This window comes from Petaurus breviceps, unplaced genomic scaffold (genome assembly GCF_028583685.1).
Source record: "Petaurus breviceps papuanus isolate PSGF00001 unplaced genomic scaffold, PetGlider_PUasm1.0 90879, whole genome shotgun sequence".
In the NCBI taxonomy this organism is placed as follows: Eukaryota; Metazoa; Chordata; class Mammalia; order Diprotodontia; family Petauridae; genus Petaurus; species Petaurus breviceps.
Genome location: NW_027187368.1, coordinates 15,139,176 through 15,160,674, shown reverse-complemented (window position 1 = coordinate 15,160,674; position 21,499 = coordinate 15,139,176). Strand labels below are relative to the sequence as shown.

Here is a 21,499-nt window from a genome sequence, read left to right as displayed (position 1 = left end):
ACTGATATAACCCATGACTACTGGGCAAGACCCTGGAAGATCCCAAATAGAGTAAATTAGGATGAAACCATCCCCACCCACTCCCAGGTGGCATTTAAAAATAAAAAGGAGAGCTGATAATCCTGCATATGCCATCAATTTACATGCTCCCTCTCCATCCCCATCAACATTGAACAGACAGGAATTACCATTTGCCTTCTACCACTAATCCCCTCTCAGGCTATTCCTCTATCACATCTAAAACATACATGTGTAGGACATATGTGTGAGCTTCAGGAGAACTTCAGGATCATTGAGTCCAGCCCTCTTAATTTTCCACATGAGAAAAGAGACCAAAACTGAGGAAATCACTTGCCCAAGATTTATGACCCCAAACCAGGATTTCTGACTCTCAGCCCAGGGCCTTTTCCTCCCCTATAATATTTTCCCTTACCATTCCATCCCATATTGACCTTGCCCCTCCCTTGAACAGACCTTACACTATAGCCTCACCCCTCCTCCCACCTCCCACCTCCAGGACTAGAATATTTTAAAATCAATCAATCACTTGCTCAATAAAATTTATTAAGCTCCTACTACATGCAAAACACTCTTCTAAATGTTGGGGGCACAAAAAGAAGCAAAAGACAGTCTTCTGCCTTCAAAGAGCTTACAGTTTAATGGGGGAGACAATAAGCCAACAAATATATACAAAGCAAGCTGTGTATAGGATAAATAGAAAATAATTAACAGAGGGAAAGTGCTAGAATTAAGAAGGGATAGAGAAGGCTCCCAGTAAAAGATGGAATCCTAGCTGGGACTTAAAGGAAGCCAGGGGATATCAATAGATATAACAGAGAAGGGAGAACATTCCAGAAATGGGGGATAGCCAGAGAAAATGCCCAGAGCTGAGAGATGGAGAGTCTTGTCTGTGAAATAGCCAGGAGCAAAAAATCTGACCAACTTTTCAAAGACTCTGGCACAGAGCTATACCCTCTGCCCTTAGACTATGCACATAGTCACATTAGACATACCCTCAACATGGTCCCATTAGTGAGTTATGTGGGAACTCTAGGGCCAGGATAAATGGGCCTAGAAGATGAGACTGTGGCTCATCCCTCTGGCCCAAAAGGCTCCTCCCTCTCCCCATACCTCCTGGGATAATACAATCTAATCTGAGCACATGAAGGAACCCAAAACAAAATTTATTTCTCTCTCCTGAAGAAGTGACATATAGGTCTCAATAGGAGAGGGGAATAATTCTGGGAGGCGATATTGGGGTAGAGTGTGACAACCAAGCCTGCACTTTAAGTGGTCTGGTAAAGTAAGCAAAGAGTCCATCCATCTCTTCCATTCATCTCAACGGGCTGTCAGCATCACTGAGAGAAGGGGCCTGGGCTGGCAGCCTAACCAGGTCACCCTTTAAGGATTGACTTCAAAGGCTTTAAGAGTGGGGTTGAGGACTTTACAGAAGGCACTGAACTGATGGTGATAGATGACTTGGTGGCTGTGGATGAAGAGGTATTTGAAGTTGCCTTTTTCTTGGAAGATACTGAGGAAGAATGAGGCACTTTCTTTGAGAGAGCTGATGCTGAAGACAGTGATGATTGCTTTAATGAAGAAAGGGAAGAGATTGAAGACAGCTTCAAAGAAGATACTGAGGTGACCGATGAAGTCTTGGATGAAACTGGGCTGGAGAAAGAGAGGCTCTGTGACTGGACGGGAGTATCTATGGACATCTGCCGGACCTGAGAGAGGCTCTTGATCATCTGCTGGGTAACTAACCAGACGTGTTTTTTCCTAGGAGTCTGCGCTGTTTTCAAGATGGCCATGTTGGATCGGATCAAATCTTGCAGGTCTTTGCAAGGGAGGCTCCTATAGACCCAAGGCGAGATCTAACCACAAAACCAGAGGAAGACAAAAAAATCAGCATGGGGCGGGGGGGCCTAGGGTGCAGGGGGACCAGTGTTGGGCAATTTTCTTGACCTCTGAACAGAGACATACCCATCATCAGATGTGGGGCAAATATAGGGAACCAAACTGCAAACAAAGAGATTATTGTGCTGTGCTCACTGATAGCTAATTCGATGCTCCATGCCTATGAGGCTACTTGTCTGTTTCCAAAGTATTTCTCTCTCTTTCTTCTTTTTTTCTCTCTCTTTCCCTCTCCCTCTCTGTCTCTTTCTCTCCCCCTGCATCTATCTCTTCTTCCATCTCTCTCTCTCTCTCTCTCTCTCTCTCTCTCTCTCTCTCGCTCCTAGGTCATCTGAATATAGTTCTGCCAGGAAAGAGCGAGAAAAGACCTGATGAAATCTGAAGGTTATCTCTAATCTTGGGAAGGGACTTACCTAAGAAAACACAGTCAGCAAGTGGTAGAACCCCACTCACATCCAGGTCAAACATCAGATATCTCTTTTTACTCTACTCTTAGAAACTCCTTTCTCCATTCCCCAGTCCAGAAAACCCCTCCCACACTGGTTAGCTGGGATTCTGACCTCTTTGTCTGTCACAAACTTCAGTGGGATTGTGGCAGTCTCTGGTGCCCGTTGCCGTTCCTTTGGTTTATATGCCTTTCCAACGATGTCACTTTTCTGAAACAATTACAGATACATGTGAAGATTTAAAAGAGTAATTGGGGTTTCTGAAGAGCCCTAAGACCTAGCTCCCCTCTCACCAGCATCCCAGATGTCTTCCACTTGTTCCAAGTGTCCTCAACTCCCTCGCCAGCTTTGACGGACCCCAGTATGCTCTGCTCAGCCAACTGCCTCAGTCTGGCCATGGCCTCCGGAGACTCGCTGTGCAGTAGGGACATCAGCTCCATCTGATCCCTGCGCTGCTGCATCAGGACCCTAGTGTATTCGTCCTCTTTGCTAAGGAAGAAATGATTCAGGCTCAGTACCCAACCCCTCCTACTACCCCTTCCTAGGCCAAGCTTGCAGGAAGAGGGATGGCTTTCCTCACATCACTCCATTTATCCAGATCTTGCCACCTGACTTCCAAGGTTCACCTCACCTCCTCCTCAAAAACTTCCCAGTTCAGCCCACTATGATCTCTCCCTCATCTGAGCTCCTACAGCCTTCACTTTCTGTACCATATGTTTGAGATCAATACTGTGCAGGGAAGGATATGATGGTTAAGTTCCCATGGCTGGTGGTCTTGTTTAGCTAAGTGGCAAATCCTAGGGACAAGAAGCAAATGTACACATACAAGGTGCATGATTCCAATACTTCTTGGACGAAGCTACAAATATAGCTGATTAGAGGTGGTTACATCACTTAGTGGTAGATGGAGAGCTGGACTTGGAACCAGGAAGGCCTGATTTTAAGTCCCATCTCTGTCCGACACATAGTGGTTGTGTAATCCCCAAAAATCACTAACTTCTCAGTGTCCCAGACAACACCAAGACTATAAATTGTAGAGAAGGTGCCATCCTGCCTTGGTAGAGAAGGTTTTCTCATCCAGGAATTCCCTATACCAAGGAAGTCACAGACTTAGTCTCTATCCCTATTCACTTTGCAGGGGGAGTTTTTTGCCCCTATCTTACCTCAGTGTCTTTATTAAGTGAGAGGATTCAGCAAAACAGTCTCTAGAAACTCCTCCAAGTCTGTCTGACTGACTGACTGTCTGTCTCTCCATATAGATGTGTATATATGCGTGTATGTGTGTATATACACATGTGTGTATATATACATATATACATATCTGTACATACACATATATACACATATTAATATGAAATATGAAACACACACGTGTGTGTGTGTATATCCCCGCCCTCCCTTAGGCCCTTCTCCAAACCTGACATTCCATGTTCTAAAGGACCTTCTGACTGAGATATTCTGTGATTCAACATTGAAATATTGGAACATATATCTCAGCCCACCTCCAAACCAAATTAAAGGTCTTGCAGTTTTGGTAACCTGTGTGCCATACCAAGTATGGGAATTTTTCCTACCATCACCCTCCCCCCTTGTTAGTCTAGAGAAGTTTGGAGTTGATCTACTCACTCCGACTCAGGGACTTTCTTTATCGTAGGCACTTCCATCAATTCTGTGAGGGATGATTTTTGGTAGGAGTCAATCTTCTCCACAGGCACAAGCCTTCTCCAAAGGCACAAGCCAAAGGTTCCTGGGATTTAACTCAAATCAGTTCAGTAACTAGAAGTAACAACTTTCCATCCTCCCTCAACCCCTCTCTGCCTCTGAGGAGCATTCTCTACCCAGTCTTTCTTCCCTCAACCCTTATACCTGTTTCCCCATCCCCTCTCTATTTGGCTATCACCAGAGTGGACACCAGTCTATCATTTGAGGCCTCAAAGCTCTGAAAGAGTTATATCAGAAGTCAGATGACTCCAGCTTTGCTGTGTATCTTTAGACAAGTCAAATAAACATTTTGGGCTTCAATTTAATATCTGGAAAAAGGGGGGGGTTGATCAAACCAAGATAGTAGAATATAAAGAAACAATACAACACAGCTCCTACCACAACAACTCCAACAATGACCTAGGAAGAACACCAAACAGCAAACAATTAGGAAATTGAAAGAGAAACTATAGTGAGTGACCTTTTCCCACAAAGCTGAAATTCAACCTACAGGTAAATGACCAAAATAGAAAATATGAAACATGGTTAGATTACAATTCTGGACCCAATGCCCAGAGCTCTCAGCTAGGCCAGTATCAGACCTAATCATAGATAGCACAGGGCCCAGGTTCCAGAGCAATAGCATGAGGTCTGTCTCAGAGTGACTGAGAGCAGCGATGTAGCACACCAGAGCTCAGAGCAAGCACAGCAATATGGGTATGTCCAGAGCTATTTATAAATCAACCCTGAGCCCATGCTACCAGCTTAGGGTCTCTCAGATGGACTAGGAGCATAGTCTCAGTGCCCATGGCCCCACGTTGTGATCACCCAGGGCAGATTGTGAACTTAACATCCTGCTGGGGACAGTTGGGGGTAGGTGGATAGAGGGTGTCTCCCAGTGGAGCCAGGATTGCAGACTAAGACCAGAGCTCCCAACTAGCCAATACCACCAGGTTGCCTAAAGGAGGTTGCTGGAAGAATGAATAAACAAAAAAGACAAAGAACTATTAGGATAGCAGGAATGCCCAAGACACAAATTTACAAGAGGAAAATAACCCCAACACACCTAAAAGCAAAGCCTCCAAGAAAAACACAGCTTGCCCAACAGATCAATACAAATTCCTAGAAGAAATTCTGCAAGAGGTTTTAAAATTATATTACAAATGAAATGAGAGTTGTAGAGAAAAAAATTGGAAAAAGGAAGTAGAATTGTAAAGACTTGGAAAGAGAATTAACAAATTAGCATAAGAAGTTCAAAACTTGACTCAGGTAAAAGACTTTATAAAAATCAGAATGGATCAAAAAGAATTTATTGATTTCAGGAAACAAAAAAAAATTCAAAAGATTTTTAAAAAGAAGGAAATGCAAGGTATTTCATATAAAAAACAACTGACCTAGAAAACAGATCAAGAAGAACTACTTAGGGGGGGTAGAGTCAAGATGGCAGAGTAGAAACAGGACTTAAAAGATGACTCTGAAGAAACTTTGGAGCAACAGAAACCACGAAATGACACAGAGAAGCTAACCTCCCACTGAGGACAGCCCAACAGGCCAGCAGGAATCAGTGCAGTGCTCTGGGAGCCAACCCAGACCCCACCCCAGCCCAAGGTTTTAGCTCCAGGGAGGGTCTGACCAGCCACCACCTGGAGGAACTTCAAATCACTAGCAGCTGTTTGGCAGTTTCAAGAATTATCAACACATAGATGCTAAGGACACAGTGAGAGGTCAGTGTGGACTTTGGTATCCAATAGTTGGAGAGTGAGGTCGGTCTTTGCCCCCAGGGCAAGAAGCGGTTGAGGTGCAGTGGCTGTGAAGCCACAGCTATGTGGCAGCTTCAGCTCCTGGTCTGCAGTTTGCAGGGGGACCAAGCAACCAGTCTGAGGGGTAATCGCTCTTGCTTTAACCTGCTTGGATCTGGATTGTGGTCTAGGGTGGAGGTCCTGGGGTGTGGGACCAGCTTGCCAGAGTGTGTGAAGGCTTCAGAGAGGGCACCCAACTAATACTTAAAGCAGCTGAGAAAACCCCAGCATTTGGTATGAAGCTCCCCTGTCTGGTAACAGAGTCCTACTCTGGCAAAAAGCCCAAAAGTCAAGTAATTAAGTGGCAACATGAGCAGGCAAAGGAAGAAAAGCAAACAGAGCAACCGAACTTTACACTCCTATTTTGGGGACAAAAAGGATCAAAGCATGGAACCGGAGGAAAACAGTGAAGTCAGAACTCCCGCATCAAAAGCTTCCAAGAAAAATACAAACTGGTTACAGGCCATAGAGGACCTTAAAAAGGATTTTGAAAATCAAATAAGAGAAGTGGAGGAAAAATTGGGAAGAGAAATGAGAATGATGCAAGAAAATTATGAAATAAGAGTCAACAACCTGACTGAAGAAAATAACACCTTAAAAAATAGACAAACTCAGGGGCGGCCAGGTAGCACAGCGAGTAAGAGCACCGGCTCCAGTGTTGAGAAGACCTGGAGATCGAATCCCGAGCTCAGACACTTAGCACCCACCCAGAAACACCTGGTCGTGTAACCTTGAGCAAGTTACTTAACCCCAATTGCTTAGGGGCGGCCAGGTGGCTCAGCGAGTAAGAGCACCGGCTCCAGTGTCGGTATGACCTGGATCAAATCTGGGCTCAGATACTCAGCACCACACCCAGAAATAACTGGCCGTGTAACCTTGAGCAAGTTACTTAACCCTGATTGCTTTAAAAAAAAATAGACAAACTCAAATGGCAAAAGAGGCTCAAAAAGACAATGAGGAGAAGAATGCCTTAAAAAGCCGAATTTGCCAAATGGAAAAAGAATCTGAAAAGCTCGCTGAAGAGAAACATTCCTTCAGAATTAGATTGGAGCAAATGGAAACTAGTGACTTTATGAGAAATCAAGATACTATTAAACAGATCCAAACAAATGAAAAAATAAAAGGCAATGTGAAATATCTCATTGGGAAAACCACTGACTTGGAAAATGTATCCAGGAGAGATAATTTAAATATTATTGGACTACCTGAAAGCCATGATCAAAACAAGAACCTAGAAATCATCCTTCAAGAAATTCTCAAGGAAAATTGCCCTGATGTTTTCGAACCAGAGGGCAAGACAGAGGTTGAAAGTATCCACTGATCACCTCCTGAAAAAAGATCCCAAAAAGAAAACTCTTAGGAATATTATATCCAGGTTCCAGAATTCTCAGATCAAGGAGAAAATATTACAAGCAGCCAGGAAGAAACAATTTGAATATTGTGAAAACACAATCAGGATAACACAGGATCTGGCAGCTTCTACACTGAGGGACCAAAGGGCTTGGAATAGGATATTCCAGAGGTCAAAGGAGCTGGGAATAAAACCAAGAATCATCTACCCAGCAAAACTGAGTATCATGTTTCAGGGGAAAATATGATCATTCAGTGGAATAGAGGACTTTCAAGCATTCTTGATGAAAAAACTAGATGCAAGAAGCAAGTGAAGTATAAGAAGGTAAACAGGGAACTTACCAAAGTTGAACTATTTACATCCCTAAATGGAAAAACAACAATTGTAACTTTTGAAACTTTTCTCAGTATGAGAATAGTTGAAGGGAATAGAAATGTACATATATATATGTATATATATATATATACATATATACACACACACATATGTCTATATAGGAGGGTGTATGGGTGTATGACTACATATGTGAATGTGTGTATATATGTGTACATGTATACATAGATAGAGGGCACAGGACCAATTTAATAGGAAGGGATGATACTTAAAAGGTGAAATTAAGAGGTGAGAGAGGAATATAATGAGAGGAGATGGACAGAGACAGAATGGGGTAAACTATCTCATTTAGAAGAGGCAAAGGAAAATGGTTACAATGGAGGGGAAGAACAAGAAGGCAAAAGGGAATAAGTCAAATTTATTCTTATTGAATTTGGCTTAGGGAGGGAATGACATACACTCCAAATAGTGTATCTCACCCTACAGGAGAGTAGGGGGGAAGGGGATGAGAGGGGAGATGATGGAAGGGAGGACAGGCTGGGGGGGGAGGGAAGTTGGAAGCACCCCCTTTTGAAAAGGGACAGGATCAAAGTGGAGAATAGAACAAGTGGGAGGTGGGATAAGAGGGAGGGAAATATAGTCAGTCTTTTGTAATATATCCACTATGGAAATGTTTTGCATAGCTACACATGTACAACCTATACTGAATTGCTTATCTTCCCAGTAAGGGTGGGTGACAAGGGAAGAAGGGAATGAATCTGGAATTCAAAATTTTAAAATCAAATGTTTAAAATATATATTGTTATTAATATTATTTTACATGTAACTGGGAAATAAGACATACAGGCACTGGGGCATAGAGATCCACCGTGCCCTACTGTAAAGTCAGAGGTGGTATGGGAGAAGATATGGGAGAGAACAGATTGGAGGAGGGGATAATTTAGGGTGGTGGGTAGGGGAAAAACAAGGAGAAAATTTGTAACTCAAAATCTTGCAGAAATGAATGATGTAAACAAGAAGTTAATGAAGCATTTGATTAAAAAAAAGAAGAAGGACTTAAGAATCATAGGACTACCTGAAATCCATGACCAAAAATAAAGCTGGGTATTGTATTTAAAGAAATGATGAAAGAAAACTGCCCAGGGAATTTTAGAACACGAGGAGAAATTGAAAATTGAAAACATCCATTAGTCATCTCCTGAAAGAAACCCCCAAATGAAAATTTCCAGGAATATCATAGCAAAACCTAGAGCTTCCAGGTCAAAGAAAAAAATATGGCAAGAAAGCAAGAGTTCAAGTACCAACTTACCACCGTGAGAATCACATAAAATTTAACAGCTATGACTATAAACAGAGAGAAGTAAGACAGTATTTCAAAAAGGCAAAAGATAGAGGCCTACAACCAAAAATAACTAGTCCATAAAAACTGAGTATCATGCTACAAGAGAGAAAACAGACTTTTATGGAATGCACTTTAATATTTCCAAGTATTCCTGATAAAAAGAACAGAGTTCAATAGAAACTTTGACATGTGGTAAAGCCTTTATAAGAATAAAGTGTTTTCTTTCTAACTGGGGGAATTGGGGGAGGAGGGGAGGATAATACAAGCACCCCCTAAGAACTACAATGCCAGGTCATATAGGGAGTCACCTGGGAGAGATTTTTGTTATATTTTGATGATCTTAAAAGAAGAAATGAAAGAAGATGGGGAAGGATGTCTTAACAAAGGGTCTCCTATAATGGCACAAGTAGAAGTCTATAAATGAGGAAGAAGAAGCATATCACTTGAAACTCAATTTCATGTGAACTCATCAAAGGAGAATAGAATACAGATACATAAAACACACACAAATAAGGAGTTTGGTGCATAAATACAATCAACTTAACAGGGAAACAGGAGGAAACGGAGAGAAGAAAAGTGAAAAATTAAAGCGAGGGTAGATCTAGGGTAAAGATTGTTATAACCAAAAATATTCCTAAATTGGGGGAAGGGGAGGGGATCATGAAGAGGAATTTAAAAGGAAATGAAGAAAGAGTAAACACGTAATTGGGGTCTGGGTGAAGGGAAGATAAAAGGATCAGAGGAACAGAAGCTGTTTGTATCAAGTATAGACTAGTGGGGCTAGTTTCACTACTATTCCATACCCTTCTTCTTCTATGTAAAGAGTGGCTAGGGAGTAAAGAAAGGGAGGGAAGTATAAAAGAATAGGATGGAGGGAAATATATAAAATGTAAAAAGTTTTTGTACAAACCAATTCAGCTAAGATTAGAAGGAGAAAGTTAACTGGGAAAACTATTTACAGAAAGTTTCTCTGATAAAGGGCTCATTTCCAAAATAAATAAGAAACTGACTAAAATTTATAAGAATAAAAGCCATTCCTCAATTCATAAATGGCCTGAAGATATGAACAGGCATTTCTCAAGGGGAGAAATATAAACTTTGTTGTTCAATCATTTTCAGTCATGTCCAATTCTTTATGACCTCCTTTGAGGTTTTCTTGACAAAGATACTAGAGTGGTTTGTCATTTCCTTCTGCAGCTCATTTTATGAGTGAAGAAACTGAGGCAAACGTGGTTAAGTGACTTGGCCAGGGTCACACAGTTGGTAAGTTTCTGAGGCTGCATTTGAACTCAGGTTTTCCTGACCCCAGTCCCAATACTCTATATAGTATACCACCTAAATGCATTAGAAATGCAAATAAGCTATAGCTAAATGAAAATAATTAGAAATTAAAAGCAACTGTGAAAATTAAAGCAACTATGCAAATTAAATTAACTATGAAATTCTACCTCCCACCTATGAAATTGGCAAAGTTGATGAAAAAAAGTAAAAGACAAATGTTAGAGGGGCTACAGAAAAACAGGAACACAGACTCACTGTTGTCAGAGCTATGAATTGGTCTGGTCATTCTTGAAAACAATTTTAAACTATGCCCAAAAATTATTAAATTACAATTCCACTACTTATTAGCACTCTACCTCAAGGATATCAAAGAAAGAAGAAATGTCCTATATGAGGAAATGTGTGTGTGTATGTGTGTGTAAACTCTCTTTGTGATGATAAAGAACTAAAAAATAAAGTAGTACCTATCATTTGGGGAACAGCTAAAGAAATTATGCTATACTGATGTAATATAAAACTATTAGTTTTAATGTAATGTAAATTTTCAGTAATGTTAAAACTATTAGCTTCAGAAAAAAATTGAAAGTTTGTATGGACCGATACACAAAGTGAAGGGAGTAGAAACAGGAGAAAAATTATAAGTTAATATCAAAATTATAATAACAATTTTGAAACACTTAAGAACTCTGATCAATACAATGATCAGTCATGATTTCAGGGGAGAAATGATTAATGCCATCCACCTCATGACAAATATGTCATGATCAATATGCAGAGACACACATTTTTAGATGTGACCAATATCACATTGTCTTGCTTGACTATGCACGAGGTTTTTATTTTCTTTTTGTTTTCAGTGGAAAGAGGAAGAAGTGCTAAAGAATGTTTTTGAAAAAGGAAATGGGGGTATGGTATGAAATTTCTAACAGGAAAAACAACAGGGGGAAGGAGAAACTAGGGGTGGCAGTAAGAAAATAGATTAGTCTTTGTATCCATGCTTAGAACAGTGCCAGGCAGAATGATTCATAGAGAAGGAACCAAGCCCCCTCCCTCCTTTCTATCCCAGGCAGAGCATGCAAGCTGCTAGATGTAGAGGGGTCTCCAGTAACAGGGCAGAGGTTTTCCCCATGTAAAATGCTTGGGCTGGGATCTCCCAGTCTCGGAGACCATCTTCTAGGTCGTCTTAGCACAAGATGACTGCGCCAGTAGAGCTCTTTCTACTATCCATGTAATGTTCCCATCATATCTGACCTTCACAACTATTCTTAAATAGACACCAAGGAGAGCCATTTTTAGAGAAAAAGAAGCTGAGACCCAGAAAAGGTAATTTGGCTTTGTGCAAGGTCACAAAATGACTAACAAAGGCAGGAGTAGAATTCAGGTCTCTTGATGCAGTGTTCTATCTGAACTACATTGCTAAGTTCTAAGAATTACTTTAGGTTAGAAAGGAAAGGTGGGGAATCCTCTGGGTTACAAATAGAAGTTTCTTCTCCATCCCACCCCACCCCCATCAAAATCTGGAATTCTAGTCAGGGGGAAAAAAAAGAAATCGGTTCTTGCTGTCTGCTACTTATTCCCCAACACCCCAAATAAAATCCAACTCATTATTTAAAATGTTATTCTGCTGCCACTTTGTTACAATGAGACAGGTTATGTTTAAAAGTATAAAGCAGTCACACACCAAACCCCAAACTTTAGTGTATAGGGTCACACAAAACCCCAATTATCTATGATTAAATAGCACTGGCCTCTGATGTATCTGCCCTTACCTGGTAGAGATCAACAGGGACACTCTGGAAATCCCTACCATAAAATCATCACAAAGTTGTAAGAAGCAAAGTCATAAATCTGACAGGGCTTTGAAAATGGTGAAATATCCTGCACACATAAGATGTTATTAAGAGTCCCTTCAAGAGACAAAACTAAGAAGGGAAACCCCACATACATCCCTCCCAAAATAGTCATACAACTCACTTCCAAGAAAAATAGAAATAATTTTTGGATCATCTAGAGTTACTATTTGTGCTGGGTTTGTTTGGGATTATTCGGAGGGGGTGCTTGTTTTGTATTTTGACAGTATAGGCTTGTGGGGAAGGGGGAGGTGGATTACTGGTGCTAATAGTCTCCTGGTCATTGAAACTGATAACCAATAGCTGAATAAATTGAATTTGGAGGGTAGGAGCAGATCATGTGGATATATACAATACAACCTAATGATTCACCATCACATAACACTGATAGAACATGGTGGTACAAAGTAGCAACAACTATTCTACTAGGAACAAAGTTAAGGGAATTGACAAATACAGCTAAGGATTCAAAAGGGCCCACATGAATAGGGAAACATATTATAGTATATTAATTTAATGAAATATTATTGTGCCATAAGAAATTATGAAAGAAATGGTTTCAGACAAACCTGAAAAGACTTAGATGAACTGATACAAATTGAAGCCAGGAGACCAATTTATAGCTGTTTAACTTTTAAATTAAGAAATCTTAATCAATGAAATGACTAACCATGATTCCAGAAGACTAATGATGAAACATAGTATCCACCTCCTGACAAAGAAGTGATAGACTCAAATCTTGATATAAAATATGTATTTTTGAACATAACCAATTCAGGAATATGTTTTGCTTGATTGTGCATATTTTTATAAGGGTTTTATTTTTCTTCTCTTTTCTATTTTTTGAGAGGAAGGAGTGAAAGGAAGATAAAATAAAATGCTTGCTAATTGAAAAACAAAATTAAAAATCCCCCCAAAAGCATCCATACCAATAGCCTCGCCAGAGATTTTCCAGGCCTTGACATTAAAGTCTGCACCAGCACTGATGATCACATGGTAACATTCCCCAAAGGCAACATCAGTCACACCCTCATCATGAGCCTGCCAGGAGATCAGGAGCTCTGGAGGGATTAGGGAAATGACATGGCTACCAATGACCTATGGGAGACAGATCAGGTTCATGGTTCATAGAACATTAGTGATATAAAGGTCCTTAAAAATCACCTCACCCAATGCCGTTGTTTTAAAGATGGGGAAAATGATAGCCCAAAGAGATGTCCCTTTAATTAAAAAAAATTAATGATGTTAAGTTTAGCATTGATTTAAAGAAGATATCAATCAGAAATTGTAGTTTCTAATTGGCTCTACCAATTCCCCGTGTAAAGTTACGTGCAAGTCATCTTTTCTGAACCTTGGTGTACTTATCGGTAAAATGGGGAGATGATATATTCATTCACCAGGGGTCTTGTGAAGATAAAATATTAGATTATATGTTTCTTGGGAGGAGGAACACAAAGAGGACCTAGAATCCCACTCACCCCTTTCTAGTCCCATCTTTAGCATCTCAATGGGAATTAAACACTTTACTATTAATGGAACTCAGGGTAATATTCATCCAGAATCCCTCCTACCTCCTCAGTCTCCAGGGGTTCCTGCTGTATTTCCACTCGACTCTCTGTACGAGTTAAATTCCGGTAAATATTTTCCTGAACACGTTTTTCTTCCCAGACAGGGAATGTCTTCTGTTCACTGGCCAGCCTACAGTAATCCTTGATGTCCCAGACCTAGGACCAGAGGCTGGGTTAGTAATCCTGCTTGAATCCATTTTTACTCCAGGTTTCTACTACCCAAACCTTTGCTCCTGCCCCCTTTCCCTCCCAAATCTAAGCCCTCAAAGCTCTAGCCACATTCCAGAACAAAGGATGAAGATCCCAGTTATAAGTCTCATGGCCAGGGAAGAAAGTGTTAAATCAATTAAGAGAGTCAACATAAGGCAGCCTCATCTACAATACCCATCCCTACATGTGGTTAGTTGCTGGATGAGTCTGAGATTTTGTGTTGCTAAGGAATGGAAATACCTAACATCACTCAGTTCAACCTATCATGGTAGAGTTCAGCATATAGGATCTCCCTGTGAACCTGAATCCCACTATGATCAATTTCTTTTCCTCTTTCCTTACTTGTCCATCTCTTCCTTGGCTTTTTCCCCTGCTTCTCCCCCAACTTCCCCCTCCTCTGAGGTCAGGGTAAAACAATAATACTCTGGACAGATTGCCTTCAGGTAAAGTCTGAAACCCCTTGGAGCTAAGAGAATGCTTGAAAAGGGGCTACCTAGCAACAGCTCTGTTCCCTTGCTCTCTATACAATCCCTTTGGGGGGAATCTCTGAAAAAGCTGTTGACATTCTCCCTTAAGCCAAAACATTTTCAAGCCTCTTGAAAAATCACTCTTGATAGACTTAATCTCCTCCAAATTCCAATAAAAGCAACAAAGTAAACATCAGCACCTGAAAGAATAATGATAACTATCTTAGCACCTAGATAATCATCTCAAAGGCATCATTCTCAGGAAATGTGCAGCAAAAGTACATGCAACAGATTTAACACAATGCACAGCATCAACTGACAGGCTGTTTCAGAAAGTATGCATCTAAACTACACACAAGATATTTTACATGTGCATATCACAACAGTACATTCATATCCATTCACATCCACAAGCAAATATGTGTGAGATGCAAACCAGCAATATACTATCGACAAGCCTTTAAAAATAACAGCATGCTTGGGCAGCTATCTAGATGATGCAGTAGAGAGAGTGCTGGGCCTGGAGTAAGAAGATTCGTCTCCCAGAGTTCAAATCCGGCTTATATCACTTTTCCCAGTCCCTCATCAACCATCTGTTCTCACTGCTAATCATGCAGAGACAAATGAGGCAGAAAAGGCTGGTTCAGTAAGCACATGATGCCTGGTGGAAATCCCAAACTGTCAGTCCTACTGCTGCCTTCCCTCCCTCGTAGCCCAGTTCCCTGGGTGCCACATTTGGTTCTCACTCCTTCCAGGTTATCATCACATGGACTTCAGGACAGGGCATCTAAGGACTGATTAGTCTTTCCTGGCTCATAATGAATGTTGAATTCATAGCTGGTAATGCTCTTCCCCATCTCTGGCAAACAGCATCTAACTTGGCACTGATCAAGATGTCGGTGGACTATTGTCGGTCCACAATGGCAATTCAGCTCCAGAGACATACAGTCTGAACTTTCCACTAACAGTCAGCTTCAAGGTCGGGGTCAAACAACAGCATCCTGGCAATTGCCCTTGGATAAATTCTCAGGACTTTAAGGGCACTAGAAAAGGGGCTTGTCTGTCCAAAGGGAGCTCTGTCTTCCTTGGCTCCATGTCCAAGTCTTTTTTTGAGGATCTCCAAAAAGGTCAGCTACACTTAAAACCTTCACTTGATCCTACCATCCCCTCTATATCTTTTCTCTTTCACAGTCAAAATCCTAGAGTAAAAACTGTCTTTACCTCTTGCTTCCACATTTTTCTCCTCTAGGTCACTTTTTAACTCCTTGATATCTTGTCTCCATACTTCATCATTCATACTGCTCTCTCCAAAAATAGTGTTTTGATTGCCAAATCCAATGACCTCTGTTTTTCAGTCTTTCCTCTTGTATTCTCTGTAGAACCTGACTGCTGATAACTCCCTTTTCCTGAGGACTCTTCTCCCTGAATTTCCATGACCCTACTCTCTCCTGGTTCTCCTCCCATCTGCCTAGCCTCTCTTTAGTCTCCTTTGCTGGATCAGCATCCATGCCCCTCCCACTACATGTGGGGTAAAGAGACCACAAGTTAACTGAAATAATTTATTGTTCTCTCAGCCCTAACATGAGACCTCACACTTACCTTAACGTACCCTTTGGAGTCCCCAGTTATTAGGATCCAGTCCTTTTCATCACTGACCATGGCACCAACAACTGAATCCTGATATTGATTACCTGCTGGCTGGAATTTTCCCAGCAAGCCCCCCTTGTCATGAATCGACCAAGCATAAATATAGCCATTGCCAGCACTGCTCAGAAGAGTGGCCGTTCGAGGGGTTCGTAGCCGGGTGGGCAGGAAAATGATCTGCAAGGGAGAAATGCTCTTAGCTGAGGGCATCTGCTGTCTCTCCCATGCCAGTCAAAGCCTCTGTGGCAGTGACTCAGACATAGAGAGAGAGAGATACCAACTATAGTAAGAAAGACACGCACATACACAGTCATACAAGTCATACAAGCAAGAAAGGTACATATATACAAATAGCTACATATGCCAAATCAGTGAGAGGTTCACACACATACACAAAGGCACACAAATCACAAACAGTAAGAGAAGTACACACACAGTCTCACATGCAGCAAGAAAGGTACAACCATATGCAATCAGACAACCCACATATGCAGCAAGAGAAGCATACACAGCTACACAAGTCACACACATACACACATAGCAAGAGAGGCACACATACACAAAGCACAAATGCAAACACAGCGCTACACATTCAGGAAAAGAAGCATATACATACAAATAGCCACACATGCAGCAAAAGAAACAAATATAAATACACAGTCACACATGCAACAAGAGAAATACAAAAGCTACACAACCAGCAAGAGAAGTGCACATAAAAAGAACCACACACCCAGGAAGAGAGACACACACAGCCACACATGCAGTAAGAGACACATTATAAATAGTTACACATGTGAGAAAGGTACACATAGTCACACATTCAGCAAGAAGGGCATGCCCAGTCACTTCCGCAAAAAGAGGAGCACATCTAAACACAGTCACATAGGCAGCGAGAGACAGAACACTGGGTGCAGCTCGGTGGCACAGTGAATAGAGCACTGGCCCTGGAGTCAGGAGGACCTGAGTTCAAATCCAGCCTCAGACACTTAACACAAAAACTAGCCATGTGACTTTGAGCAAGTCACTTAACCCCAATTGCCCTCCAAAAAGCAAAAAAAAAGAGACAGACAGACAGACAGACAGACAGAACACACACAGTCATATGTGCAGGAAGAGACATATATACATATAGACATACATATATATACAGCTACACACACAGCAAGAGAGAAACTCATCTACACAGCCACCCATGCAACAAGAGATACACACACAGCTACACATGCAGAAAGGTACACACATACACACAGTCCCACGTTCAGCAAGAAGGTCACACCCAACCACTTGTGCAAAAAGAGGTGCATATCTAAACACAGCCACATTGGCATCAAGAGAGACAGAGCAGGTACATACTCTTACATGCAACAAGAGAGGCACACACAAATGCATCACACAGCCACACATGCAGCAAGAGAGAGACATACACATATATATGTTGTGTATATCTATATCTATCTATAGAGAGAGATAGACAGACAGATAAATACCAGCACACAAGCAGCAAGAGAGGCATACAATATATACAATATATACAGTCACACATGCCCCAAGAGACGCACACCTAAAAGCAGTCATTCCTGCCACAAGAGACAAATACACACAGCACCACAAATGCAGTAAGAGACCCTCCTCCATACACATGGCCACACACACAGCAAGAAAGGCACAAACAGCAAGACAGGCACACACACAGCTAACATACACTCATAAGCACTCTCTAGTTGTGTGTGTACATATTTCTTACTGCATGTGAGACTGTGCACATATAGGTCTCTTGCTGTGCATGTAGCTGGGTTGGGCGGGATTCTCATTGCATGTGTCACTATATATGTCTCTTATACATGCAGCAAGAGCTATGCATAAACACAGCCAGCCATAGAGCAAGAGAGGTAGTCATACAAACAGAACCACACATACACACAGTCACACATACAGCAAGAGAGACACAAATACATGCATACAGCCACACACGCAACAAGATACAAAAGTGTAGAGTCGCACATACAGCAAGCAGCACACATGCAATTAGAGATATATAGACAAGAGCACAGTCACCTATTGCAAGAAAGATGCACATACATTCAAAACCCAAAAGCAGTGAGAGAGACATACTGCCACACATGTGACATGAGAGACCTGCAAAAACAGTCATATATGAAAGAGATGTACACACAGCCACATATGCAGGAAAAGACACATATAAACACATTCACAAAGGCAGCAAGAAAGAGGTACACTGATCACTATTGATTAGAGAAATGTAAATTAAACAACACTGAAATACCACCTCACACCCATCATATTGGCTAATATGACAGAAAGAAAAATGATAAATGTTGGAGATGTGGGAAAATTGGAACACTAATGCACTGTTAGAGTTGTGAACTGATCCAACCATTCTGGAGAACAATTTGGGCTATAAAACTGTGCATACCCTTTAACCCAGAAATACCACTTCTAGGGCTTTATCCCAAAGAAATCATTAAAAAGGGAAAAGGACCACGTGTACAAAAATCTTTTTGTGGTGGCCAAGAACTGGAAATTGAGGGAATGCCCATCAATTGGGGAATGGATACACAAGTTGTGGTATGTGAATGTAATAGAAGACTACTGTTCTATAAGAAATGATGAGCAAGTGGATTTCAGAAAAGCATGGAAAGACTTGCATGAACTGATGCTGAGTGAGGTGAGCAGAAGTGGGAGAACATCGCATACAGTAGCAGCAACATTGTGTGGTGATCAGCTATGACTGACTTAGCTTTTCTCTACAAGACCATGATCCAAGACAATTCCAGAGGACTCATGATGGAAAATGCCTTCCACATCCAGAGAAAGAACTACGGAGTCTGAACATATATGGAAGCATACTATCTTCACTTTTTTAGCTTTTCATTTTTTGTGGCTTTTCCCTTTTGTTCTCATTCTTCTTTCATGATTAATGTGGAAATATGTTTACATGATTGAACATGTATAACCTATATCAAATTGCTTGCTGACTTGGGGAGGGGGAAAGTAAGGAGAACAGAACTCAAAATCTTATTTTAAAAATGAATGTTGAAAACTATCTTTACATGTAATTGGAAAAAATAAAATACTACTTCCAAATGCCAAAAAAAGAGACACACTGACTGACATGCCATGAGAGCCATGCAAAAACATAACCACGCATGAAACAAGACACAGAGCAAGAAATATATACACATACACAACCACACTTGAATTAAAAAGGTACAGACATACACAACAGTTGCATATGCAACAAGCTAGACATATAAACACAATCCACATATAGCAAGAGAAATATACACAAACACACACAGCATGAGAAACACAAACACAGCCACACAAGAGACACACATATACAGAAAGCATGTATGCAGCAAGAAATACACACCACCACACATTCAAGACACACACACATATACATTGCCAGAAATGTGATGAGAAACAAACAAAAACATACAGCCACATACACGGGATGAGAAGTATAACCACAACCATACACATGTCAAAAGACAGATACACACTTACACAAAGCAACACATGTAGCAAGAATGGTACACACACAGCCACACAGTCAGCAAATTAGAACAGTCACATATGCAGCAAGAGAGACATTCAAAGCCACATAGAGAGGCATACATATTCACATAGCTACACATGCATCAAGACACACACACACACATACACAAAGCCACACAAGCAGCAGCAAGAGACTCAAACACATGAACAAAGCCAGACATGCAACAAGAGAGGCCCCCACACAGCCTCACAAACCACAAGAAGAATAAGACACATACACATACATAAAGTCATACAGAGAGCAAAAGACATGCGTATAAACAGAGCTACATAAATTATACATGCAGCAAGAGACACACACATAACATATTTGCACACACAGCAAAGTGTCACACATTCACACAGGCAGCAAGAGAGGACAAATATTTACACAGCCACATGAGTCAACATAGAAAGAGATACACACACAATGACACACATCTGGCAAAAGGCACACATACAGACTGCATCACAAACCACACACAGAACAAAACACACACATGCACACACCTACACATGGAACAAGACATACCCATAAACAGAGCCCCATAAACCACACATACAGCAAAAGACATATATCATGCAAGCCAGCGCAGCAAGACAGGCACATATGTGCACACAGGCATATAAACCACACACAGAAAAAGAGAGGGATATGGATCTACAAGCATATAGAGAGGGGCAAATGGCCAGAGAAAGACATGCAAACACAGAGACACACACAGCGATTGACATGGCAACAATCACATCAAGAGACACTTGCAACTATACACAGTTTTAGAGACATACACAAAGAGACAGCTACGCACTCATAGACATAGACTTATGGTCTCAGAGGAACACATTTCCACGGATAGACATAGCCAGAGATTCAAAGACAGGTGCACACACACACACACACACACACACACACACACACACACACAGATAACATACACTCATAAACCAGGCTCATCTATCCAGACACACTCCCATCCCCAGAAACAGATAGACATAAACACAGATATGCTCGAACCCTGAGGCAATGACAAAGACAGACACATAAAAAAACACCCAGACACAGAGCTATCAACTCCCACAGACAGGAAAAGACAACACACTCAGTCCCTGTCCTAGAGGAAATCACAATCTAATGAGAAAGATGAGCAGGCAAATGTGTACAAATAAGCTATGCATAGGATAAATAGGAAATAAAAGAAAGAAGGCACTAGAATACAGAGGGATTGGGAAAGGTTCAGAAAGACAGAGACAGACATACAGACCCAACCACACACCCACAAGCAGACATAAACCTAGAAATATATATCCCCAGAGCTAGACACAAATCCCAAAGACAGATACACACACACACACACACAGAGGCAGAAACAAATCCACAAACTCACAAAGAGAGATAAACCCCCTAGAGACAAACACTCAGACACACTGACACCTAGAGATACTCATACACACAAAACCAGAGACAGAATTCTATACACACCAATACATATGCATACCCCAAGACAGATAGGCACATATACTCAAAAGCATATAGAGACAAAGAAAAAAAAAACTAATGGGCACAAAAATAGCAAGTTTGGGGCAGGGGAATAAAACAATGAGAATTTTTTTAAAACACCAGAAACTGATACACACAAAATCAAGTTCACACACAGAACCAAACATATTGAAACACCAAGAGACAGCCACACATACCTAAATGCATATTAACCCAAGGTTCAAGCCTGGTCATTTGCATAAGACTCCTCTTATTGGTAGAATCATTATTCCATATTCCATGCCATGTGAGGGGCAGAATTGTTGGGATTATGGGAGACATGTGCAATTTCAGGTTCTCTTCAGGAAGAGTGGGCCAGAGAGAGAGAAGTAATTTTGGAAGAACCTGACACATAGAGGAGCCATCATCTCAAGTACACCCCTGACTTCCACCTTGCTGAGCAAGATATATTGGGAATTTCTCCTTCTGTGAGATTAGGGTAGAGTCTCTGTCTCTGTCTCTGTCTCTCTCTCTCTCTCTCTCTCTCTCTCT

At 41.2% G+C, this 21,499-nt stretch overlaps 1 protein-coding gene across 1 annotated transcript in view; it reads right to left on the bottom strand.

The window, feature by feature from the left end:
- Positions 1-256: 256 nt before the first annotated feature.
- Positions 257-21,499, bottom strand: part of EFCAB8 (EF-hand calcium binding domain 8) — a 132,214-nt gene continuing 110,971 nt past the window's right edge. Inside the window, exons 23-29 of the mRNA XM_069073962.1 lie at positions 15,862-16,083; positions 13,589-13,741; positions 12,947-13,115; positions 3,987-4,107; positions 2,654-2,849; positions 2,475-2,570; positions 257-1,874 (exon numbers count right to left, since the gene is read on the bottom strand). Of these exons, the coding sequence (XP_068930063.1) occupies positions 1,395-1,874; positions 2,475-2,570; positions 2,654-2,849; positions 3,987-4,107; positions 12,947-13,115; positions 13,589-13,741; positions 15,862-16,083 (1,437 nt within the window). The 3' untranslated portion in view covers positions 257-1,394. The remainder of the gene's footprint in view (positions 1,875-2,474; positions 2,571-2,653; positions 2,850-3,986; positions 4,108-12,946; positions 13,116-13,588; positions 13,742-15,861; positions 16,084-21,499) is intronic.